The 26,545-nt window shown below is 42.8% G+C and overlaps 1 protein-coding gene across 3 annotated transcripts in view; it reads left to right on the forward strand.

The window, feature by feature from the left end:
* Positions 1 to 4,106: 4,106 nt before the first annotated feature.
* UBE3C (ubiquitin protein ligase E3C) overlaps positions 4,107 to 26,545 on the forward strand; it is a 156,924-nt gene continuing 134,485 nt past the window's right edge. The window contains exons 1-5 of one of the 3 annotated variants that reach the window (XM_089693745.1): positions 4,194 to 4,228; positions 6,391 to 6,475; positions 6,643 to 6,796; positions 15,222 to 15,334; positions 24,833 to 24,886. In XM_089693745.1, coding sequence (XP_089549871.1) covers positions 15,269 to 15,334; positions 24,833 to 24,886 — 120 coding nt within the window. In that variant the 5' untranslated portion in view covers positions 4,194 to 4,228; positions 6,391 to 6,475; positions 6,643 to 6,796; positions 15,222 to 15,268. Of the gene's footprint in view, positions 4,229 to 6,390; positions 6,476 to 6,642; positions 6,797 to 15,221; positions 15,335 to 24,832; positions 24,887 to 26,545 lie in introns of all 3 variants that reach the window. The other 2 variants (XM_089693670.1, XM_089693831.1) reach the window with 2 other exon arrangements.

A 26,545-nucleotide genomic window follows, 5' to 3' on the forward strand; every position in this document is an offset into this window, starting at 1 on the left:
ACTGCTACTAAGCTGGCCCACAGGGTTATAACCAATTGGGAAATGGACCTGGGGGAAATCAAGGATAACAACTGGGAAGAAATACTAGACAATTATAAGCTTGTATCCTTAAGGTTTCTGACCGGTTACCTCAGCTGCACAAGGCTTACGTGACTCCAGTTTGTGTATCTCTGTATGAGCCCTCTTAAAGCCCTTTATATCCTCTTTGCACGATACATGTGGGTACATTCTATATTATGGTCCTGCCCTATCGTGCAAACCTATTGGGCCCAGGTTGTCCACTTCCTACACGACCACATGGGTTCCCCTTTAACTCTAGATCCCAAAATAAGCTTGCTAGGCCTCCTCCCAGATCCTGATATGGATAAATTCCAAACCACATTGGTTCACGAAACATTATTCCCTGCTCATAGCAAAGAACTGGATGCAGGCAATCCTTCCCACGCTGGAATCTTCGGTGCGTGAGGTGAATCTTACACTTCCCTATAAAAAGCTTATTTACTTGCACTGAGGTTGTTCCTCTAAATATAATAGAGTGTGGGACAGATGGCTTGCACTACTGGATGCCTGTGTTTGAGAAGTCTCTCTTGTATTGCGTCGGAGACAATAAACTGCGTATAACATTCCCGATGACTGACCTACTAGATTCTTGTTCCTCCGCAATTACGGAGCTCACTGCTTATATTTGTACGCTTTATACTTTATTACATGTTAAAGTCAATGTCAATTTGATACCATGCTCAATTGGCTTGTTTCTTTCTCCTATGTGAATTTATATGATTATTATGTACATTGCAATAACAGTTTTGAATAAAGTTGTTTTTGAACGTGAAAGTGCTGGTCAAGTCTGGAGAAAAAAAAAAAATCCAGTACTGCCCCTTTCAGATGGGGCAGATTCCATCAAGTGGATCTGCCTGCTCAGCGGGGTACCTCTCTGCTGAGCAGGCGGATGGCAGATTGGGGTTTATTTACTAAAGCTGGAGAGTCCAAAATCAGACTCCCTTCTGCATAGAAACCAATCAGCTTCTAACCTCAGCTTGTTCAATGAAGCTTTGGCAATGAAACCTGGAAGCTGATTGGTTTCTATGCAAAAGGGAGTCTGATTTTGGACTCTCCAGGTTTAGTAAATAAACCCCATTGCGTTTGCTTCACTATGCAGAACATACACAGCCTGATGTTCTCTACGGGGCGGTTGGATGGAAATGGACCGCCTGTCAATTTCCATCCAATCCACTGGACAGTTGGGGAGCGGATCCCCATCTACCTGTTTTTAGCGTACAGGATCGGATTCCAACAGGTGTCAGCGGATACATGTCCACTGACACCTGATGCTCCACAGAGAGCTATGGGTGATCCGATTGGTCCACCTGAAAAACTGGAAGGTGGACTCGCCAAACCGTCAGTGTGAAAGGGGCCTTACGGTGTCTTTATAATCCTATGTAGATGTATTTATACAAAATTCCATAAGGGGGAATTTTCATTCACTATGGAGAGATTTCTTCTCACTGTAAGCTGTGTCCGCAGGGCAGTTAAGTGATAGGAAAACTCCCAAATAAAAGGAAAATGATGGGGGTTCTACCACACCCATGGGGGTAGATTTACCAAAACTGAATCCGGAGCAGCTGTGCGTAGTAACCAATTAGCTCCTAACTTCAGCTTGTTCAATGAAGCTTTGACAATAAAACCTGGAAGCTGATTGGTTTCTATTCAGGGATACACCAGAATTTTCACTCTCCAATTTTAGTAAATAAACCCAATAAAAAGTTTTACTCTTGAAACACTTTAAAAGTAGAAATAAAGACAAATCTATTTTCATTTTGGATTAAGTAAAGGAGGGTTTTAACCTCTTTCAGGTTTTTTGCAACCATTGTGCTTCATTGGGGAGATACTTCCAGTCCGATAGCCACAACAGCAAGAAAAAAAAATACCTGGTTTGAAATCCCTGGTTGTCACCAGAACTCGTGTCTCCATTGGAAGATTTCCCCTCTATTCCTGCTCTGCTGACCACTGATAGTGTGGGATTTTATTTCACTTTCAGTCTTGACAGTCATCAGAACAATTAGAAAGGGTGAATCTCCAGAATGGGGACATTGACAGCAATAAAAACCTGACAAATCTTCTAATCCCTCTTCCGTCTGCACCCCCACTGTGTACAGTCCCATGTATCCCCACCAATTGAATCAGCACTGTGTACATTCCCCTGTACCCCCATCAATGTCCTCAGCACTTTACAGTCCCCTGTACCCCCATCAATGGTCCCAACACCGCGTACAATCCCCCGTACCCCCTTCAGTGGTTCCAGCACTGCGTACAGTCCCCCGAACCCACTTCAGTGGTCCCAGCACTGCGTAAAGTCCCCTGTACCAAGCCCCCCATACCCCCATCAGTGGTCCCAGCCCCACGTACAGTCCCCCATAGCCCCTTCAGTGGTCCCAGCACCGCGTACAGTACCCCATACCCCCTTCAGTGGTCCCAGCACCGCGTACAGTCCCCCATAGCCCCTTCAGTGGTCCTAGCACCGCGTACAGTACCCCATACCCCCTTCAGTGGTCCCAGCACCATGTGCAGTCCCCCATAGCCCCTTCAGTTGTGCCAGCACCGTGTACAGCCCCCATACCCCCATCAGTGGCCCCATAAATAGGGCCAGTCCTCCCTTCAGTGGTCCCAGCACCGCGTACAGTCCCCCGTACCCCCTTCAGTGGTCCCAGAACCGCGTACAGTCCCTTGTACCCCCATCAGTGGTCCCAGCACCGCGTACAGTCCCCCGTACCCCATCAGTGGTCCCAGCACCGCGTACAGTCCCCCGTACCCCATCAGTGGTCCCAGCACCGCGTACAATCCCCCGTACCCCATCAGTGGTCCCAGCACCGCGTACAATCCCCCGTACCCCATCAGTGGTCCCAGCACCGCGTACAGTCCCCCGTACCCCATCAGTGGTCCCAGCACCGCGTACAGTCCCCCGTACCCCATCAGTGGTCCCAGCACCGCGTACAATCCCCCGTACCCCATCAGTGGTCCCAGCACCGCGTACAGTCCCCCGTACCCCATCAGTGGTCCCAGCACCGCGTACAGTCCCCCGTACCCCATCAGTGGTCCCAGCACCGCGTACAGTCCCCCGTACCCCATCAGTGGTCCCAGCACCGCGTACAGTCCCCCGTACCCCATCAGTGGTTCCAGCACCGCGTACAATCCCCCGTACCCCATCAGTGGTCCCAGCACCGCGTACAATCCCCCGTACCCCATCAGTGGTCCCAGCACCGCGTACAATCCCCCGTACCCCATCAGTGGTCCCAGCACCGCGTACAGTCCCCTGTACCCCATCAGTGGTCCCAGCACCGCGTACAATCCCCTGTACCCCATCAGTGGTCCCAGCACCGCGTACAATCCCCTGTACCCCATCAGTGGTCCCAGCACCGCGTACAGTCCCCTGTACCCCATCAGTGGTCCCAGCACCGCGTACAATCCCCCGTACCCCATCAGTGGTCCCAGCACCGCGTACAGTCCCCCGTACCCCATCAGTGGTCCCAGCACCGCGTACAGTCCCCCGTACCCCATCAGTGGTCCCAGCACCGCGTACAGTCCCCCGTACCCCATCAGTGGTTCCAGCACCGCGTACAGTCCCCCGTACCCCATCAGTGGTTCCAGCACCGCGTACAGTCCCCCGTACCCCATCAGTGGTTCCAGCACCGCGTACAGTCCCCCGTACCCCATCAGTGGTCCCAGCACCGCGTACAGTCCCCCGTACCCCATCAGTGGTCCCAGCACCGCGTACAATCCCCCGTACCCCATCAGTGGTCCCAGCACCGCGTACAATCCCCTGTACCCCATCAGTGGTCCCAGCACCGCGTACAATCCCCTGTACCCCATCAGTGGTCCCAGCACTGCGTACAATCCCCTGTACCGCCATCAATGTCCTCAGAACCAGCACACACCACTCTGCCCTCTTCTCTTGGTAATTCCCTGCCAATCATTTTTTTCAAACAAGCTTTATTATCCATGAACATCGAGCATCCGGCTGACAAGTTTCTGTCAATGACATCATTACGCAGCAGAACAGATCTGATTGGCGTATATCTTCACCACTCACAGGCTCCGCTGACATGCCGGTTGAAACCAATCCTGGTAGGCGATGGAGCCGGGTTGCCGGGGGCGGGACTTCCGTTGTCAAGGCAAATGTCCGGAGCTGCTGCTGTTTTTGTTGCTGAGTGGTGCCCGGTGTGAGCCCCAGGTAACGGGTCACCTGTCACAGGTCAGGGGCGAGGGGAGAGGAGGGAGGAGCAAGCTGGGGGTAGGGGCTCAGTGTCCTGAGGACCGGCGCTGGGTGATACTTTGCGGCATGTCGCCCAGTGTGAGCCTTTCCCCTGTCACCTATTACTGGTGCTGAGTCATGTGTTACAGAGGAGTCCGGGGACCCGCCACCCCCTCCTCCCACCACTCACAGGAAAATCCTCGGCTGTTGATGTCACCCAGGTGACGTCAATCGTGCGCCAGCCTTTGTTCTTGTGTCGCAGAGCCCACCATCACCCAACTGTCACCTGTATGAGGTCACCCAGGGGTAGGCTGTCTCTTCTTCCTGGGCTCCAGGGGACTTCCAGGCTGTGGGCCCTGTACAGGATGGGGCTGATTGCTGACACAGGCTGGGGGGGGTCCCATCTCTGATCCCTAGAGAGGAGCTCACTCTCTGGAATCTATAGTGATGGGGAGTGCAGCGGAAGGAGTGAGACTTCACACGGGGTGACAGAGACACCGAGATGTACATTTATCTGATAGATGAGTCTTCCTGGCTGTCACTGAGATCTGAAATCTTCTCCTGTCTATAGACTCTCCAATATCGTCACAATGGGATCCCGGCTGTGTGTGAATAACATTCATGCTGTGTGAATGTCTGGAGGATGGTATTCACACTGGAGCCACTCCTGCCAGTGCTTCTAAGGATCGCATGGAAAACACAGATCATGCTCACAGTGCCATTCTTTTCTCAATGGCGCCCTATATGCGGGGAGCATTCGTGCATTTTGCATGCGACAAATTGTGTGTCACCAAATGTTCTTGGCTGAGTGCAAAACATTAATATTTGAAGCAGAACTTCACACTCTCAATCAACATGGACTATTGTTAATCCTTCTGCTGCTAATATTAGTAGATAGGAAAGTATATCATATTTACTGCTTCTAAACTTTTGTTTACATTTCTTCAGTTACTTCCTGGTTTCCAGGCCTAGGCCACTGATGTCATGCATCCCAGGAGTCTTCAGGAGGGGTTTCTTCAACTAAGCACACTCTCCAGCATGCATGCCTGAGCTAAAGGCAGGTGGATACCAGGAAGTAAATTCATATGTCCTTCCGTAACCACTTGCCTAGTGGCCATTTATACCCCCTTCCCCCTTCATGCCCAAGCCAATTTTCAGCAACACTGAAATGGTCATGCAACACTGTACCCATATGAATTTTTTTTTTTCACACACATAGAGCTTTCTTTCACCACTGGGTTTTTTATTTTTTGCACTATAAACAAAAAAAGAGCAAAACATTTTGGAAAAAATTCATTTTTCCTGTTATAAAATTTAGCAAACAGGTAATTTTTCTCCTTCACTGAGGTGCGTTGATGAGGCTGCACGGATAGGCAGCACTGATGAGGTGGCTGGATAGGAAGCACTGATGAGGTGGCATGGATAGGCAGCACTGGTGGGCATTGATGAGGAGGCACTGATGCTGCTGCACTGATATGCAGCAATGCTAGACGGCACTGATGGGCAACGCTGACTGATGGCACTGCTTGGGGGCACAGACTATAGGCACTGCTGGGGGGTACTGATGGGTGACACTGCTGGGCACTGGGTTGCACTGGTGGGGGGCAGTGATGGGTAGCACTGGACACTGGTGGGAGACACTGGTGGGTAGCACTGTTGGGTGGCACTGATCATCAGTACCCTGATGATCAGTGCTGATCTGCTCTGTGACAGCTGCCGGTTATCGGCAGTACTTTTCTCTTGCTGTGACGTGACGAAAGTGCTGCCAATAACCGGCAACTGTATTTACTCCATGATCTGTTGTGTCATTGGACACAGCTGATCACGTGGTAAAAGGCTGCTGTGATTGGCCTTTTACCTCATCACATGATCAGTTGTGTCCATAGGACACAGCGATCATGGAGAGTGCCGGGGGCGCACGGGAGGGAGTCGTATGACACCCTCCCAGAACTTGATAACCGCGCTGTAGCCGTCATTCGACTATAGCGCAGTTACCAAGTGGCTAAAACAGAACTTCACTCTCTGTCAACATTGACTATTTTTAATCCTTATGCTGCTAGCATTAGCAAATAGACAGGAAAGTATATTTACTTGTTTTAAACTTTTTTTTTTTTGTTTACATTTCTTGCATTCCTGCCTAGGCAAATGATACCATACATCCTAGGAGTCTTCAGGAGGGGAAGGAGGGTTCTCAGCTCAGCCTGAGCTAAGGGCAGGTGGATTCCAGTAAGTAAATGCTACATGAATCATCTGCCCTTACTCAGAAGGGCCACTGCCAGAAATGCTAGGGGCTGTTTTTCAAAATAATTTCTTAGCAAAATGAAGCATTGACATGTGGAGGGATGGGGGAGTTTGCTTTGAATATTAAAATGTTTTTGGTTTGTGTTGTTCAGATACAGTGTAGTTCCGCTATGACCTTCTTCAGCGTTTGACGAGCAGTTCCCTCGAGTCAGCGGGCCGGCACACGAAAAATGCACTAAGGCTCTATGCACACTGGGTGTTTTGATAACGCTGGTAACGTCAGCTGTGTAAAGTCACGTTAAAAATGTGAGTTTTCAGCTTTTTTTAGTGTTTTTGCTTTAGCGTTTAGCGGTGTTTTTTTAGTGTTTAGTGACATTTTCCGATGTTTCCATTTTTAGCATTTTTTTTTACCAAAAAAAATTTTTTGGGGGGCAAAAAAGGTCCAATAACTCCGGTTTGTGGTGTTTTACTGCTTTTTGCTGCATTTTTCAGCGTTAGAACATTTTTACAGCTAAAAAACTCCTGTAGAAGCCCACTAGTCCTGTTTTTTTTTACCCAGCCAAAAAATGTCCCTGCCAAAAAAACGTTGATACATAAGATAACATGCTGGGGGGTTTACTGGCTGTAGAAAAAAACGTCAAAAGCCAAAAACATCCGCTGTAAAAACGTCCTGTGTGCATGAGGACTAAAACACAACGTGTCAGTCTTGTGTGAATGTAGCCTAATGTGTGCAGTGTCATCTTCTATTGGCTGCCTTATGCTTGTGAGGTGCTTTATGTCATAATGTGTTAGTGTGCACCACCCATTATTATATTATGGCAGACTTACCTGCCAAAAAGCCCTCTGGCCCTGCCCGATCATCAGTCCCGCGGGCGCTTCCATCTTCGCTCAGTCTTCCTCCCGGGTTCCCCCTGTTCGGCCTGTTTAATGGCCGGGCCACAGTGCCGAATACACAGGAGTGCCACAAATCAGGTGCCGTACATGTACTGAGCTGCGTATGCATGGCTCAGTGTATATGACAACTGAAAGGCAGGAGCCAGCTTTTATGACAGAAGACAGCGATAAGCCTTTTCCGTCATAAATACCCTGCCCATCAGCAAGATTTTAAAATGAGGGTTAGTGTAACTAAAGGTAAAACCTTTTTTTAGTATTGGATGGAGTGGAGAGGGATTAGAAGACCTGTCTGTTTTTTTTTTTTTTGCTGTATGTACCCCTATTACAGAGGTTCACCCTCCCTATTTGTCCTTTTTAAACTTTCTCAAAAGTGAAAGTAAAAAAAAATCCCACATTTTGGGGTGACATCAGAACGGGAATAGAGGGGAAAGCATCCTATGGGGACACTAGTTCTGGTAATACCCCCAGGAGTTGCTCACTTTGAAAGGATTTTCTCCCATTTCGGCTATGGGACAGAAGTGAAGGGAAATCTGTCTTATGGCACACAGATGGCAAAAAACTGACCAGAGGTTATATCCCTCCCTTACTTTATTCAAATTGAAAGAAAATTTTTTTTTTTTTTTAGTTCCAATTTACAGTATATGAGAACCTTAACCTAGTAAAACAACCTATTCAGTGTAAACCCTGAATTACAAATATGTTCTAATCCTTTTCCCTCTGTTTTTATTAAGTGATCATATACATTCTAAGCTGAGAACAGAGAGCTGGGGTAGGAAAAACAGCCGTACGCTGAACAAGTCTGATTGTTGGAGGAGAGCAGGCTGAGTTCCGGTCACAGACACAAAACTAACCAGGCTGTGCTCTCATGTCTAGTGTGGTTAGTTTTTTAATAGGAAATCAGAGGGACTGGCAGGAACAACAGGGATTTCACACAAAGGAAGTGATACAAAGAGAACAGGATACTTTTTCATACAAGTACATGATACAGCAGGTGCATATCAGGGATATGAAATGTTGGGTTTACATGTTCGTTAACATCATCAATACCAGGCACGTTCACCCCCTTCCCGCCCAGATTTTCAGCTTTTAGTGCTGTTGCACTTTGACAATTTTGCGGTCATGCAGCAGTGTACCCATATTAAATTTGTTAATCATCTTTTTGTCCTCACTCCTCATAATACTCCTTCCTCCTGCTGGCTGTGCATGACAGTTATTGGTAACACTTTTTTTAGGAGCACGTTACACCTAATACAGATTCCTATGATTGGAGATTTGTGGCCGGTTACAGAATTCCACTGCAGCTGATCACAATGGTTGTGTAGATTGTCAGTGCACCATGGTCATCAGCAGCCACAAATGTCAATCACCAAGCTTCAGATGTCTTCAGCACAGACCTCCCCTCCACTGCACCTCAAATATTCCTCACAAAACACAAGAGAGCATTCTGTGACTGCTGCAAATCATCGCTACAAAATTTGTGATCTTAAAATAGAGACAGCTTTAGTTATAAGAATCAGACTCCAGACTCGGAGGATCATTAAAGCAGTAATAAAGCCAAAAACAAAACTGTAATATATTGCAGGTTATGAATTCTTAGATATGGTGGCAAAATGAAGCTTTTATTGCAATACTCACCAGTATAGTAGCTACTGCCTCCTCACTCCCATGTTGAATGACAGCTAGCCTAACTCGGCACAGAAGTCAGTGCACAGGTAGTCATGGTTTCAGCCCCTGTAGTTCTCTGGCCTGTAGATGCAGCAGTCCTCAACAAACTGCCGGTGTTGACGGAACATGCAGTGTGATAGATCCCCTCTGCCCACAAGCTACTGCTGGACAGAAGACGAGGAGGTCATGTGTCTTCGAAGCTAGAGCACTCTTCAGGCCACCAGGGGAGGAATGGAGATTCGCACCTTTGTCACTTCCCTCACTCTTCCCCCAAGGTGATATAGACTATGCTGTCAATCACTAGGCCTGAAGGAGGAAATGGAGACAGCCAGAGGTCACTTGTATATCAAAGCAGGGTTTTCCATGATGACAATTATGAGATCCCCTCACCTCTACATGTGACAATCACAGCAATGTATTCCATACAGCTATAGAGCTAGACACCCCATGTGGATGAGGTCTTAATCATGTGTCCCATACTTCTCTTGTGCTGCTGACTGCTCTGGCACTCTCTTCTAGACATTGTCAGACATTCTCCAACCATAATGGACCCTCAGAACTCATTTTTGTTACAAGCACACCATCCCTGTCCCACTATTCCACTTTCTTGGACTTCTTCTTCAGCCATAAGAAGTTCTGCAGATATCCCTTACCTATTGTACCTATCCTACCTGTTTCAGGAGAAAAGCTCTCTTGGCTCCTGTATTTATGAGTTTTAAAACTTTTTTTTTTCCTGTTCTGTATGGAATGTGGAAGGGTTATAACCTTTGTTATTATTTATTATTATACAGGATTTATATAGTGCCAACAGTTTAAACAGCGCTTTACAGCATCAGGGCAGACAGTACAGTTACAATACATTTCAATTCAGGAAGAATCAGAGGGCCCTGCTCGTTAGAGCTTACAATCTAGGAGGGAGCGTCAAGTGATACAAAAGATAATAGCTGTGGGGGGATAAGCTGATGAAGAAAATAAAAAATAAAACTATAGTTGTTGGGGAAGGGGGGTGGGGGGCAGTATAGGCTTCCCTGAAGAGGGGGGTTTTCAGGGATCATCTAAAAGCAAACGGTAGGAGATGGTCGAACAGGTTGGGGTAGGGAGTTCTATAGGAGAGGCTCGGGAAAGTCCTGGAGGCGAGCATGGGAGGAAGTGATGAGGGAGCTAGAGAGCAGGAGGTCTTAGGAGGAACAAAGAGAACGATTAGGTTGGTATTTTGAGACTAGGTTAGTGATGTAGCTGGGGGCTGAGTTATGGATGGCTTTATATGTTTTTGTTAGTATTTTGAATTTAATTAGTTGGGTGAGCAGAAGCCAGTGGAGGAATTGGCAGAGAGGAGTAGCAGACTCTGAACAGTTGGTGAGGTGGATGAGCCTGGCAGCAGCATTTATAATGGACTGAAGGGGGGTAGCCTATGTAAAGGTAAGCCAATGAGCAGAGAGATGACCAGGGAGTGAACTCGGAGCTTTCTGGTGTCATTTGTTAGGAAGGGTCGTATTTTGGAGATGTTGCAGAGGTTGAGGTGGCAAGATTTGGACAGTGATTGGACATGGGGCCAAAAGGAGAGTTCAGAGTCCAGGATTACAGATTGAGTTTGAGGAAGTGGTGTGACATCCAGGCAGTTAAGTCTGTTACTAAATTAGGGATACCTAAGGAGACTGAAGGAGTGAGCTTTGTAAAGTTTTTATTTCTTTCTGTGTGTTTGCTGGGGAGGTTCACCCACACTGTTAAGCCTGTACACACAATGAGAACATTGGACGAATGATTGTCCATTTTTGTGCGTACTAGTCTCCTCTCGAAAGCGAAGAGGGTACTAAAGTAGCGAAAATTCTTGTACGACCGAAAATAAATTCGGAAGTGACGTAATGCATATTATTTGCTTTGTATTTTCGGACAAAAACTGTACTGATTAAACAAAAATCGTACAATCTAGTATCGTATGAGAAGAATTTTCATGTGTGTCCCTTTTAATATTTTCAGATGAAAGCTGTATACTAGCGATCAGATTATTGTACAATTGCTTTGAAAGCGGTATTTTTTTGTACAATTTTCTGATTGTGTGTACTGGGTTTTTGTCCTGTGAGCTTTGTGCCTGCTATAAAAATGATAGAGAATCCCCAAATTTTAAGTTACCCAAGTAGGAATAAAGTAAAAATCTTCCAGTGGAGAAACTTGACATGGTAAGAACTGTCTAAAGCTTGCCATAGATGATTGCTGAACAAAAGAAAAAAACCAAATCTGTTCCTCCATCCACACAAACGAGGTGAATGAATCTTACTTCATGCTGTGTATCTGGGGCAGGAAGTAAAGGGAAGTCTCTTTGACCGCTAAAAAAAAAGAACCTGAAGGATTTTAACCATTCCTTAATCCCTGCAGAATGTCAGATGACAGAACGTCCGTTTTTTTTGGGGTTTTTTTTGGATGCCGGTCTCCTATTGAAAAATCGTACAATCTGGTATCGGACGAGAAAAATTTTTGTGCTTGTCCTTTCAAATAATTTCAAATGAAAGCTGTGTACTAATGATCAGATTATCGTAGGATCGTTTTTAAAAAGCAGTATTTTTCATACTATTTTCTGATCGTATGCACAAGGCTTTACTCTATTCAAACTTTAAAAAAGTTTTAACTTTATGTACATTTTAAGGGGAACCTATCAGGATAGAATTGTGGGAGTGGTTTTGCTGACATGTTTTTGATGGTGCCAGCTGTGAGATTGTCACCCTTGATTGTGTTTCATTACTTTTTGAAATGGAACAAGCACAAAGTCGGTGAAGTATCTGGTCCTTTGATAATTCATATTTGTCCTGGGTCCAAATAATACAGGAAGGATACAAATAACAGCTTGGAGCTCCCAACTCCAAAACAAGTCAACTACAGAAGCTGTCTATCTTATCCAGTCAGGTTCCTTTTAAGTGAACAAAAATCCATCCCATGCCGTCACTTTTTGATGCCTTGCGGAGGGTCCAAAAATTTTCAGCCTGAGAATAGGGACCATAGTGTCTCTAAAACTTTGGTAGCTTTTATTTTCTTTTTTGTACAAGCTGTGTTGTCATTGTAACGATCACTAGAAACACACGGGGAGTTATTTTTTTGTTCAACCTATTGGGCGGAACGAGAAAAAAACAGAGAGACCTTTCCAAGTGATGTTAGTGTGGTGATCCCCACATGGAAGAAAAATATATTTTACATACATTTGAAAAAATATTTTTCCCAAATATATTGACATATAATTGAAATACTACAATTGTGGCTGTATGTTATATATATGTATATATATATATATATATATATATATATATATATATTGAAATGCTTTTTTTCTATATTACAAAATCTAAAGAAAAATTGTTTATATATATATATATATATATATATATATATATATATATATATATATATATATATATATATATATATAATTTTTTTTTTTTTTTTTGTATTTTTTTTGAAATATATTCTTCAGATTTTTTTTAACATATAAAAAAGTTATTTTAACATATATTTGTAAATACATTACAAAAATATAGATTAAATGTATTATTAAAGACATACTTTGTATCTGAAAATGTATTTTTAAAAACTTTTTCATATTTTGTAATATATAAAAAAAAAAGCATTTGTTTATTTTATTTCAGGTACTTATTTAGCGCCATCAGTTTACGCAGCGCTTTACATACAGTGGGGATCGAAAGTTTGGGCACCCCAGCTAAAAATTTGTATTAATGTGCATAAAGAAGCCAAGGAAAGATGGAAAAATCTCCAAAAGGCATCAAATTACAGATTAGACATTCTTATAATATGTCAACAAAAGTTAGATTTTATTTCCATCATTTACACTTTCAAAATAACAGAAAACAAAAAAATGGCGTCTGCAAAAGTTTGGGCACCCTGCAGAGTTAATATCTTGTACTGCCCCCTTTGGCAAGTATCACAGCTTGTAAACGCTTTTTGTAGCCAGCCAAGAGTCTTTCAATTCTTGTTTGAGGTATCTTTGCCCATTCTTCCTTACAAAAGTCTTCCAGTTCTTTCAGATTTCTGGGCTGTCTGTCACGCACTGCTCTTTTAAGGTCTATCCATAGATTTTCAATTATGTTGAGGTCAGGAGATTTTGAAGGCCATGGCAAAACCTTCAGTTTACGCCTCTTGATGTAATCCCCCGTGCATTATGAGGTGTGTTTAGGATCATTATCCATTTGTAGAAGCCATCCTCTCTTTAACTTCAGCTTTTTCACAGATGGCATCAAGTTACCATCCAAAATTTGCTGAAATTTTATTGAATCCATTTTTCCTTCTACTCGTGAGATGTTCCCTGTGCCACTGGCTGCAACACAACCCCAAAGCATGATTGATCCAACCCCATGCTTAACAGTTGGACAGAGGTTCTTTTCATTCAATTCTGTGCCCCTTCTTCTCCAAACGTACCTTTGCTCATTCCGGCCAAAAAGTTCAATTTTAACCTCATCGGTCCACAGAACTTGTTTCCAAAATGCATCAGGCTTGTCTATATGTTCATTTGCAAGGTTCAAACGATGAATTTTGTGGTGAGGACGTAGAAGAGGTTTTCTTGTGATGACTCTTCCATGAAGACCATATTTGTACAAGTATCTCTTTATAGTGGAATAGTGTACCACAACTCCAGTGTCTGCCAGATCTTTCTGGAGGGATCGTGCAGTCAAACGTGGGTTTTGAATTGTTTTTCTCACAATCCTGCGAGCTGTTCTGTCTGATATTTTTCGTGGGCTTCCAGATCTTGCTTTAACTTCCAGTGTTCCTGATGACTGCCATTTCTTAATTACATTCCAAACAGAGGATATTGACATCTGAAAACGCTTTTGCTATCTTCTTATAGCCTTCTCCAGCTTTGTGAGCGTCAACTATTTTCAGTTTCAGTTTTCTAGACAACTGCTTAGAAGAACCTATGGTGCTGATTGTTGGGGCAAGGTCAGATGAGTCTGGGCATTTAAAACCTTTGAGATTGACATCACCTGGTCTTCCCAGACGATGATTGAGAACAATCCATGACACTGGCAGGTCTCAGCTTGGCAAAGGGGGCAGTGCATGCTATAAATTCTGCAGGGTGCCCAAACTTTTGCAGATGCCATTTTTTTGTTTTCTGTTATTTTGAAAGTGTAAATGATGGAAATAAAATCTAACTTTTGTTGACATATTATAAGAATGTCTAATCTGTAATTTGATGCCTTTTGGAGATTTTTCCATCTTTCCTTGGCTTCTTTATGCACATTAATACAAATTTTTAGCTGGGGTGCCCAAACTTTCGACCCCCACTGTATATGTATTGCAACATACAGTATATGTATGTATGTGTGTGTGTGTGTAATTTTTTTTTTTTTTTTTTTTAATACGGCCAAAATTTTAGTATTTCAAATATACGTCAATATATTTGGGAAGAATATTTTTTAAATATATTTAAAATATAATTTTCTTCCACGTGGGTCTCCCCAGCTGAGCTATTGTGTTATGGCAGGGAGACCGCCCCCCTCCAGAACACACTGATCAACACTTGCAGCCATTGGCTTCAAGTGTTGATCAGATGCTGGTTTTCCGTCATGCCTGTTCAATAAATGCCAGTGTAGACCAGCTTCTGTCTGGCAGGCTACTGTACACATGGGCTGAATGTTGGCTGGTTTCTCGTGAACCGGCTGATATTCAGCCTGTTTGTGCCAGACTTAAGACCTCAGTAAATTTTGACATCTTTAAAGTGTTGTATTTTTATTTATTTGTTTTTAATAACAAACATATTATACTTACATGCTCTGTGCAATAGATTTGCACAGAGCAGCCCCAATCCTCCTTCTTTATGGGTCCCCTGCCAGTGATCCTGGCTCCTCCCCCCTGCCGAGTGCCCCCAATAGCAAACCTCTTGCTCTGGGGGCACTTGAGCAGGCTCGCTCTCGAGACACACTTCTGTGAATGGACATTGTCCATTAACGCACAGAGCATTGCTTGCCCACTGGCTGTGATTAACAGCAGCAGGAGCCAATGATGAGAGAGACATGGGAGAGCCTCCGCTTTTTTAGGTTCTGGTTAACGTCATCTTTCTAGCCCCTGCACAGAACTATGAATTGTGCTGATACTGTGTACATTGGTCATAAAAAAATAATATGGGTTTTAATATTGCTTCTTTATCTTTTCTGTTGCTTCTTTATCTTTTCAGTAAACTGCCAGATTGATTAGATGTTCTAGATGGGATAAATTATAGCCATGTTCAGCTTTGAGGGAGACTTCAAAACCAGGCCGAAGGTCTCGCTGGGAGGCGCAAGCAGAAAGGTAAAGACTTGGCGCTATGTGCTCTCTTTTTCTTTTTATTGTAAAGCTGATCATAAAGCATGCAGTCTAGACTATCAATGCAACAGGATGGTGTTCAAGTGACAGCACTTGTGATTGATCTGATCAGTTGATGGAAAAATGGCCAGATGTTTTTTTTTTGTTTTTTTTTTTTTAGCATGTACTTTTTTTTTTTTTTTTTTGCAGAACATTTTTAGCATGTACTAACCTGTTGATCATACGAGCAATGTGGTGTCCTTGTCATTTCCTGTAAAATTAAGTGAATGTTATTAAACAATGTTATTTTCCTCCTGTAAACTAATATTCCTCCCACCTCTCATGTTATGGACTGGAAGAGAGAGACAGTATGAGGTCGGCTCCTCTAGAGATACAGTGAAGGAGTGACATAGCCACCATACCATGGGAAATTGCTATTCCCAGGGTTACCAGGTGAAAATAAAAGAATATAGACATATTTTTTTTTTTCAAGTTCTTTATTTATCATCAAGCATACAGACAGAGGACGCAGTTTATGGTAGTGCAGTGTTACACGTATCAAGGTCATTCAAACGAAGGTTGTCACTGAAACAAGGGGTAGACTGGGGGATCTGGAAAGTGATGTAATGGGTAAGACCCACGTGCTACTAAAAGTCTGATAATGTTTTGATATGTGACAGTGTACAGTAGAAACTGTAGCATTATAATTAAACATTTAAAATATTGTGGCGCCTAAATAACCAAACTGTATTACATATTGCCCGCATTAAATTAGTCAAAAACGTTCTCAGCTACCCCTAAAAAGTGAAACGCACTTAAACAAAATACGTAAATAGGTAGGCGCTATAACAGTTCCGTGTGAAAAATAAACCTAAGGATAATGCAGTGAATTCTTTAAATCATCATTCAGATGATGTTCCTATACAAAAATCCTATATAGTGAACATTATAGTGACAGTCCTGTGAAGATGACCAACAGCAGGATCTCCTAAATCAAATCTCCTAGTCTCCTAATAGGGATATGGATCCTAGGAATCGAGGATAACTGCCCCCAGTTGGATTGCCATATACGTCTGGGTATGTCAGTAGTAGATAGATTCGAGAATCTCCTCCAAAATGAAGGTGGTTCTCCAAGTAGCTCAAATAAACCACATGATTTAAATGTATTCTAAGTGTAGGATTTATTAAAAATAGGCATAAGAAGTAAATATAAGTCAATGAACTCACATGTATTGGTGCCCAAAACAACCGACACCAGTTTATGCAGCTTGTATGGATGTAAATACCAATAATATGGCCGGCGTGCGCTCCAAGCCTTGTTTTCAATAGACCGGATGTGACGTCACGGGAACCCGGAAGTCATAGATTTGATTTAGGAGATCCTGCTGTTGGTCGTATCTGACCACCTTACCCACTTGCCTACCAGGCACTTATACCCCCTTCGTGCCCAGGCCAGTTTTCAGCTTTCAGCGCTGTCGCACTTTGAATGACAATTGCGCAGTCATGCAACACTGCCCATATGAGATTTTTAACATTTTTTCACACAAACAGAGCTTTCTTTTGGTGCTATTTACTCGCCGCTTGGTGTTTTATTTTTTGCTCTATAAACAAAAAAAGAGCAAAAATTTTGAGAAAAAAAGTTTTTCTTTCTATTATAAAATTTTGCAAACCGGTAATTTTTCTCCTTCACTGATGTGTGTTGATGAGGCTGCACTGATAGGCAGCACTGATGAGGTGGCACTGATAGGCAGCACTGATGAGCTGGCACTGATATGCAACAATGATGGGCACTGATAGGTTGCAATGATGGGTGGCACTGACTGGCAGCACTGATGGGTGGCACTGCTGGGTACAGGTAGGTGGCACTGCTGGGCACAGGTGGGCGGCACTGGTGGGTGGCACTGATCATGAGGGCACTAATGATCAGTGCCAATCTGTCCTCTGACAGTTGCCGGTTATCGGTAGTACTTTTCTCAAGCCGTCATTCGGCTATCTGCGGTTGGCAAGTGCTTAACCGGGGTCATTTTTATCTGGTGAGCGAGCCATTCACTTATTGTTTGCATGTTCTGAAAGCACATTTTCGGTCTATGGGACTACATCTTCATGGGGCTGTCACTATAATTTTCACTATACAGGTGTACCTTGGTTTACAAATGCCTCGGTTAACGTGGTTTTCGGTTTATGAATGAAAATCCATTGAAAATAGTGCCTCGGTTTACAAATTTTTTTTAAAAAGAAATTTTCGCAATATGAAGTGTATGTCGGTGTCGATTTTTAAATGCAATTGCCAGCTTTTCTTTTTCTTCACTATAGCTCACAGAATTAGTTGTCATTTTCCCCGGAGTTTCTTTTAAGAAACTAAAAGGAAACATTCTTTCTTTTAGCTGGGGGGAAAGTGACAGCTGAATCTCTGAGCTATAGTGAAGAAAAAAAAAAGCGGTAATTACATTTAAAAACCGGCACGATAATAAATAAAAGCCCTTTTGGCCTGGTATGGATTTTGAGGGGAACTCTCAAGCCAAAATTAAAAAAAAAAATGATGTAGGGGTCCCCCTCAAAATCCTTACCAGACCCTTATCTGAGCGTGCAGCCTGGCAGCTCATGAAAGGGGGGGACGATTGAGCACCCCCCCCTCCTGAACTGTACCAGGCCACATGCCCTCAACATGGGGGGGTACTTTGGGGCAGGGGGCTCCCCCCCACAAAGCACCTTGTCCCCATGTTGATAGGGACAAGGGCCTCTTCCCCACAACCCTAGCCTGTGATTCTGGGGGTCTTCGGGCAGGGGGCTTATCAAAATCTGGAAGCCCCCTTTAACTAGGGCATGTGGCCTGGTATGGTTCTGGGGGGGGGGGGGGGCGCTCGCTCGTTCCCCCCCCATTTCCTGACCATTTATTTTTTACATTTTGGGAGTTCCCCTGAAGGTCTTGGTATGGATGGGAGGGGGGACCCCACGCCGTTTATTTTTTTTAATTGCCGGTAATTAAACCCCACAGACAGCTGAAACATTAACACATGGTGGTCACTACTAAAGTACCACATTACTTGATAAAATAACTCATGCGGTATTTTAGTGACATTTACTTTTTTCTGACCTACGGAACAGATTAATTGGTTTTCAATGCATTCCTATGGGAAACTGCGTTTCGGTTTACAAATGTTTTGCTATATGTAAAGTCCCGCAAAACGAATGAAATTCGTAAACTGAGGTATGCCTGTATATGATTTTTGTATAGGAACATCATCTGAATGATGACGTAAAGAGTTCACTGCATTATCATTATGTTTATTTTTCACATGCACCATTATAATGTTTGTAGCAAGTCACTAGGTAAGAGCCTGCAGCAGGGGTATGATCTGTGTAAAAACATTTGTGAACACCAAGAAGTGTGCAGGCATCAGAATTCACATGATTGTGTCATCTCTAAGCCAGTATCTCAGTGTATGAAGTATTGTAGATGCTGACTTTGGATAGTATTTGAACAAAGAGATTCTTCTTACTGGAGAGCAAAGCAGATGAAGACATTGTCATGGGGAGATCTGTGACCTCTGTGAGAGGTAATAAATACCTGGAAGTGTTCTATTTAAACCTGGCTTAGCATGCTGTATTTATGTGTATTTAAAATTTCTGAAAATGAAATCCTATAATGACCTTTAGGAGGAGTCCTGGCATTTTGCTATTCTTTATGACCTGAAATGCCATTTCTCTGCATTTCCAAGTATGTTAATTGAAAATGAAATCTGAGCACAGCCCCTAATGACGTGTTTGTGTTCCAGTTTTACAGCTACTGCTCATATGGGACGGGGTTTACGGCAGTCTGGAACTTTCCAACCAGTGACAGTGAACCCTTGAAGCAGGCTTTGTTCCAAATCCAGGGCAGAGGTAGCACAAATATAGCCAGGAACTTGTTATGATTAGGTTGCAGTGATGCTGAACAGGTGTCTGCTGTCATGAAGATATTTTCTACTAGCTTGGTTAAAAGAATTTCTAACTCTTTGATTAAGGTTGTTCTTTTCACTCTAGCAGAAAGGTAGATATATTGTTTGTGCAGAAAATATATATAGTATACTATTTTAATAGTTGTGAAGATTTTCATTTTTTTTTTTTTGCAAACTTGAGCATAAGGAACCTTTTAAAGGGTATCTGCAGTTTTTAAAGAATTTCACGTATGGAATTTTTTTTACATCCAGCTTGGGCCATTGTAACTATGCATATACCATACCTGTGGAATCCCTCTAGAAGCTGGAAATCACTGAAGTAGACACTACTACAACATTGATGCCCACTAGTTTTTGGGTACCATGCCAAGCAGCTGCCCTGCTGGATTGTGAACACAAAAGGTTGCCTGCTCAGTCATGGGGGCGCCATTCAGAGACCACTGTGTATCTTCTCAGTGAATACAATTTGATCTGATTGACAACTGGCTCCGGCTCTCAGCATGCGGCTGAGAGCTGAAACCAGCTGTGCCCACCCTCTCTCCAGCATGGCACTCCAGCTAGCGCTTGCGGAGCAGAAGCAGTAACTGGCTGCCGCTGCTCACTACTCGGCTGACTGAGAACTGAATGATCAGCGGTCATGTGATTGTTCCTCTCATGGGCTTATAACCGACATGGCACAGTTGTGGCATCCAACCAATGCTTCAGCGTAGAAGGGGAGTATGTATGCCTGTGTTTTTTTTAATTAGCCCAAAATTCTCCTTTAGCTTTGAACTCTGGGAAATGTATTACTATAAACTATGGGTGTGATTTTTAGAGCATAATTACATTGGTACAGCTTAGACCAATGTAGGTTTATCTCTTACCTGATCAATCCCTCTGTAAGCTGAAAACCACTGTGGTAGTTGCCACCAATACAGTGATGATAGCAGTCTTCTGAGTCCAGTGCTGAGCAGCTGCCCATCTGCATAGTAACCACAGTTGGACACGGACTCAGCAATGCTGCCATTCAGAGAAAACCTTGTATTTCTCAAATGAATACAAACATTCTCTGATTGGACGAGGTGGAGAAGCATGGCAGTCACATCACAACCTTCACCTTGTTCAATTAGAAAAAAATAAAAGGCTTTCTCTGAATGAGGGCATTGCTGAGCGAGTGACCCCATGCTGTCATTATGCAAAAGGACAGCTGCTCGGCATTGGACCCGGAAGACTTCTGCTATCACTGTAGTAGTGATGTAGACTGCTACAGTGATTTGCATCTTACACAGGTCAGCTATGAGATATGCATACTTACATTGATTCAAACTAGACTAATATAACTATGCTAAGTGATTTGTAAAGGCTTGATTTTCTTTGTCTGAAGATAAAAAAAGAGGTTTATATATGCTCTGTGCAATGGCATTCCAGAATGGCCCCTACCTCTTCTATTGGAATCCCCCGTCAGCACACTCTGCTCCGCCTCTTCTGCATCTGCCGCTTGATATGGTGTCACACGTTCAGGAGCACTCCCAAGCTTGGGACACGGCGTTAGTCAGCACTGCATACCCCCCCCCCCCCCAGGATTCGATTGAGAGCAGCAGGAGCCAATGGGACCTGCTGCTCTGAATCTGTCCTGTAGGAAGAGGAACGCAGACCAGCACTGCCACAGATGTGCACAGCACTGGACCGAGAGACGGCTCATTTATGTATTTAGGGAGGGGGGTGGGGGGGGAACAGGTAGCAGGATATTCTTTACCTCAATGCAGAGAATGCATTAAGGTAAAAATTGATTAGACTTTAAACCACTTTACAAAATCTCCTAAACTTCAGCATTAATGTTCTAACAACCTTGTTCCTGGTTATAATTAAAAAGGATGTAGATGTGTACACGGGGGGCGGCCATATTTGTTAGTTATGTAATTCACTGTCAGTCATATCAAAATTTCTTTTGGATCAACTTTGCAGCAATAACCGCCAAAGTATACTAGCTGAAATAACACAATTTCTCTTTAACTAAAGAAAGTATTGTCTGGCTTTATACATTCTGGAGTACAGTTACAATAATGTACTATTTTCAGGAAGCCCCTGTGATTAACTAACAGAGGTAAAGAGGGAGTATTTAGTTGTAATTATTTGATTAAATATTCCAGCACAATTCATACATTTTATGAAGGCAGAAATTCATTTTTCGGTTCTTTACATCTCTTCCACACATTAATGTCGCGATGAACACTATCATTTACAGAGCAGATTTCTCCGGAGGAAGACAAAACATGCAATTATACCATGTTCTAGAAGCAGCCATTTCTCTGGCTAATGAAGGCTTTTGTTGGCGCCTTGTTCTCACTTTTCAACATATTCCACTTCTGTCTTATTGGGATGAAACAATAACCTACAGGATGAAACCACATGAATCGGTTAAATTGCTGTAAATTTTATAGCTCACTGGAGGTTTTCTTTCAGACAGGGTTCATAGCATTGTCAATGCAAGTTTTTTCTTTTTTGGCTTTGAAGAAATTTTAGAGCAATTCCAGGAAAGAAATGTAATCATTCAATGAATTGGTAATGCTATCCATGGGAACATTACCAATGTGCTATAGTCTTCTTCACAGCTGAAGGCTCCTTTATGACCGTCTAAAGAAGTACCAAGTCCAATTACTATGGGGTATATTTACTAAAACTGGTGCGCTCAGAATCTGGTGCAGCTGTGCATGGTAGCCAATCAGCTTCTGACTTCAGCTTGTTCAATTAGGCTTTGCCAACAAAACCTGGATGCTGATTGGTTTCTATGCTGCACCAGATTTTGCACTCTCCAGTTTTAGTAAATAACCCCTTATGTGATGCACAAGCCTTGTAAAATAAACAAAAACTTTGTTACCTTCCCTGACTGAGCCAAATATTCCTTCATTTGTGTCTATCATGCTCCCCATCCCAGACTGCAGCTCACAGTGGGAGGGTTTTAGCAGCAGATTCAGAGCTGTCAATCTAGAAAGCAGGTGGCAGGGCTAGGTGTGGTCAGATGCTGATTGACAACCAAATCCTTGGCAACATTTTTTTTTTCTTTAATCCTATTGTAGCGCATGTAGACATAAGCTAAGTACACACTAGCTGAATATTGGGCGGTATGGGCTGTTTCAACAGAAACCGGACGACATTCAGCCTGCGTGTACAGCAGCCTGTCTGACAGAAGACGGACGTTTGTCTGGCTTCTAGCAAAGGGGCATGACCGAAAAAGATCTGCTGATCGGCTTCCGATCAGCGCCCTCAGTCAATGGCTGAGAGCAATGACTTGTGTGTTCTGGCTGGGGAGCAGTCCCCCTTTCAGAACTCAGTAGCACAGCAGGGGAGATCGCTCTATCAACACCACACTGGGCTGAACGCTGGGTTCACACCAGAGCTAGAGTGTTTTTATAGGTTATTTTGCAACTTTTTTTCCTGTGCATTTGTATGTGTTTTTCAGTGTTTTTGTTTTAGCCAATGGAAAGCTAGTTACTAGGAGAAGCGTTTATAGGCTTGAAATCGCTAATTTTAAGGCTTTTTCTGGCATTTTTTAGGTGCTCCAACATGCCATTTTGCTTTAAAAGCTGCTCATGTACCTTTCTGAGCATTAGGTGCCGAGGTACAGGAACCAGAGTGATCATATGTGAACTGGCACAGTTTAGAAACATTGGATTTTGTTTTATTTAGCATTTTGGAACGTTTAGCTTCAAGATAAAAACATGGGAGTTGTGAATTAGAGCTTGGATAGGGAATGTATGGGTAATACATCAGGAGAATTTTTTTGCAGTCTGAGTTATTCTTATTATACAGGATTTATATAGCGCCAACGGTATACAACATAAGGGCAGACAGTACAATTACAATACAAATTAATACAGGAGGATTCAGAGGACCCTGCTCTTTGAAGCTTACAATCTAAGAGGGAAGGTTGAGAGATATGAAAGGTAATAACTGTGGGGGATGGGCTGATAAGCAACATGTACAGTTGTGGGCAGGATAGGCCTCTCTGAAGAGATTCTTTTTTGAAAATCTGTTTTATTTATTTTAACATTAAACAAAAGCAACAGAAGAAAACTGAACTGAAATTCTAAATGAAATAACTGAAATAGCTGAATACAGTTAGATGAAGAGACCATAAAAATAAGGAAGGGACCCTTTACAAGTAAGGAAAAACACAGCAAATAACTACTTACGAATTCAAGTCCTCCTATCATCCGCCATGGTGGCGGTGGAGGCATTATCTAACCAGCAGGACCAAATTTTGTAAAATTTATGGGGGCATCCTCTATTAGCATAGGTAGTTTGATATAGGGGCAGATTAGAATTTATTAAACATTTCCTGAAAGTTATAGTAGGAGGAGAAGGTTACTTGCAGCATAAAGTAATTGTTTTGCAAGCATAAAATAGCAAAGTATTAAGGAGGGTGTGTTTAGCCACTGCAGGAGCTAAGGGTTCCACTAGCCCCAACAGACGGGTCAAGGAGGACTGTAATTTGCGCTATATCTTCAATTATTTGTAACACTTCCTGCCAATACGACACAATAGCAGTTTAATACCAGAATATATGAAAGAATTCCCCATTCTGATGTGAACAAAGCCAACATGTTGGAGGAAGGGAAGGATTCATTCTGTGCAGCCAATGTGGAGTAAAATAGGCCCGGTGTAGAATTTTAAATTTAAATTAATTTATTTCTGGCAGAGGCTAGGGGAGAAAAGGGAAAATCCCAAATCTCGAACCAGTCATCATCATCCAGGCTAGGGACATTCATCCTCCATTTCTGATGTAGAGATGCCAATACACGGCTGGCCGCCACAAGAAGGTATCGGTATAATTTCTCCAAATTAGATACACGAAGGATAGCCTCCAGCTCAGAGTAAGAGAGGGAAATTGGCTGTCCTTAGAACTGTATTCTGAAGGCAAGGGAAACCTGAAGATATCTATAGTAATAATGCGAGGGCAGATTCTCTGAAGAGATTATTAGCAGAGCCAGAAAACTGACCAGGCTGTGCTCTCTCTTGCTTCTTGTGATAAGTTTTTGTTAGGAAAGCAGAGGGGCTGGCAGAAACACCAGGGATTTCACACAAAGGAAACAATAAAAATTAAAAAACAGGATACTTTTTCATACAATTACATGATACAACAGGCACATATCAGGGATATGAAATGTTGGGTTGACCTAGTCTCTAATACAGCAGAGCAGGGGGATTCAACACAGGATGCCACCTTCAGCCGAGGGCAGAGAATAGAGGTTCTGCATTTTCTCTTTAAAAGCGGCAATCCTCTTTTAGAATGAGGTCAGTTCTGATAACAAGAATACCGGCAACTCGAGGGATTTGGCTAGCAGGGCAGGCCATGTGCACAAGATGAATGTTGGAGCCATCTAGCAAGAAGGCCTGAAACATGAATTTGCTGAAACATTGTGAAAATAAATTGTCTTAACTAAATTGTCTTGTGGAATTGTTCATCATAGAAAATGCTTTATATATATATATATATATATATATATAGAACACTTGCAATGAGCATTCACTTGTTAACAATCATGTAAATTGCTTATTATTCAAAGCGAACATCATTGTCTTTCAGGAAGAGAAAGCATCCCTTTTACATCGTACCCAGGAAGAACGGCGAAAGAGGGAGGTAGGCCAAAGATGGTTACAGGCAAATGTAAATCCTGAGTTTTCATTACAGGGCAAATCCACTATGTATGGATTGGTTTGAAGTAGTAGGTGTGCTGTATAAAAATAACAACCATTGTGCTGCCCTCACTCCATGGATGTGCTTTGAGCTTCATCATTTATTTTCTTGATGGGAGATCTGATTGCTTGGTGACTTAGGGCCGGTTCACACCACAAAAACTCACTCCAGATCTGTTCCGGATGTGTTTCTGCATGCACGTTTTGCTTGAGATGATTGTAGCTATATTAATGCACTTGGAACAGAAGCAACTGTGTACTGTCTATGATACTTTTTTTTTTTTTAAGTTGCACTAACATAATTTTTCAGGACAAACTTTCGGGGTATGTCCCATTCTTCAAGGTCTAAGCAGTACGGTCCTGGTCATTACTCCTTGGACCTTGAAGAAGGGGACATACCCCAAAAGCTTATATAACTGAAATATTGTGGCGCCTATGTGACTGAGTGTTCAAACAATAGATATTGTCCCCAATAAGTTGGCAAAAAAGGTTGACAGCTGCCCCTAAAAAGTGAAATACACTTGAGTAAACAAATACGTGAATAGATAGCTGCCACAACAACCGTGCATTAAAGGAAGAGAGCAAGTCAACTCTCAACAACATCTAACAAATACTTTTCCTATACCAAATATAATGATATGAGAGCAAGTGGACTCTCAACAACATCTAACAAATATTATTCATATATCAGATATAATAAATGGTGAACACAATATAGTGATAGTCCTGGTCACCAGGGAATCATAGATAATTGCCCACATTTAGATAATCACGAGACTCCAGGTATACCAATGGTGGATGGATTTTTTAATCCCAGACTCTCCTCAAAACAAAGGTGATGCTCCAAGTAGCACAAACAAATCACATTAATTATAAACATTCTAAGTGTAGTATTTATTGAAAAATGGATATGGGGAGGTCTAACCCAGGAGAGCCTATTGCTGGTCTCCAGTACTCATTATAACAAAGTGGTACCTGACCACCTTAGCCGGGGTCAGTTGTTTCAGGTGAGTGAGAAATTCACATATTGTTTGCACGTGGTGAAAGAGCACAACACATAATTACATCTTCATGGAACTATCACTTTATTGTGTTCACCATTTATTATATCTGATATATGAATATTATTTGTTAGATATAATTGAGAGCCCACTTGCTCTCATACCATTATATCTGTTTTAGGAAAAGTATTTGTTAGATGTTGTTTGAGAGTTGACTTGCTCTCCTTTTAATACCCCAAAAGCTTGTCCTGAAAAATTGGATGTTAGTTCAGATAAAAGAAGTATCACAGATGCCTTTTGGTGCATTTTTGTTGCGTTTCTAGATGCAGTCCAGATTTGCTGTTTTCTCCGTTGTTTTTTTGTTTTTTTTCCTTTACTGGGGTCTGGTGCATTTTTTGTTGTGTTTTAATGCGTTCCAGTATAGTCCAGTGCAGGAAAAATGCAACATAATCTACTTTTTTTTTTTTTTTCACTTGAACGTCCTGGAACTGACTGCACTGGTGTGAAGTTTTCCATTGGAAACCATGTGACCTACTTTCTATGCGCTTTTGAGGCAGAAAATAAAACGCACTGGACTGCATGTGGTGTTAACTGGCCATTAG

The sequence above is a fragment of the Staurois parvus genome, unplaced genomic scaffold, assembly GCF_062004578.1.
Source record: "Staurois parvus isolate SC_StPar_1 unplaced genomic scaffold, SC_StPar_1.0 ptg000005l, whole genome shotgun sequence".
In the NCBI taxonomy this organism is placed as follows: Eukaryota; Metazoa; Chordata; class Amphibia; order Anura; family Ranidae; genus Staurois; species Staurois parvus.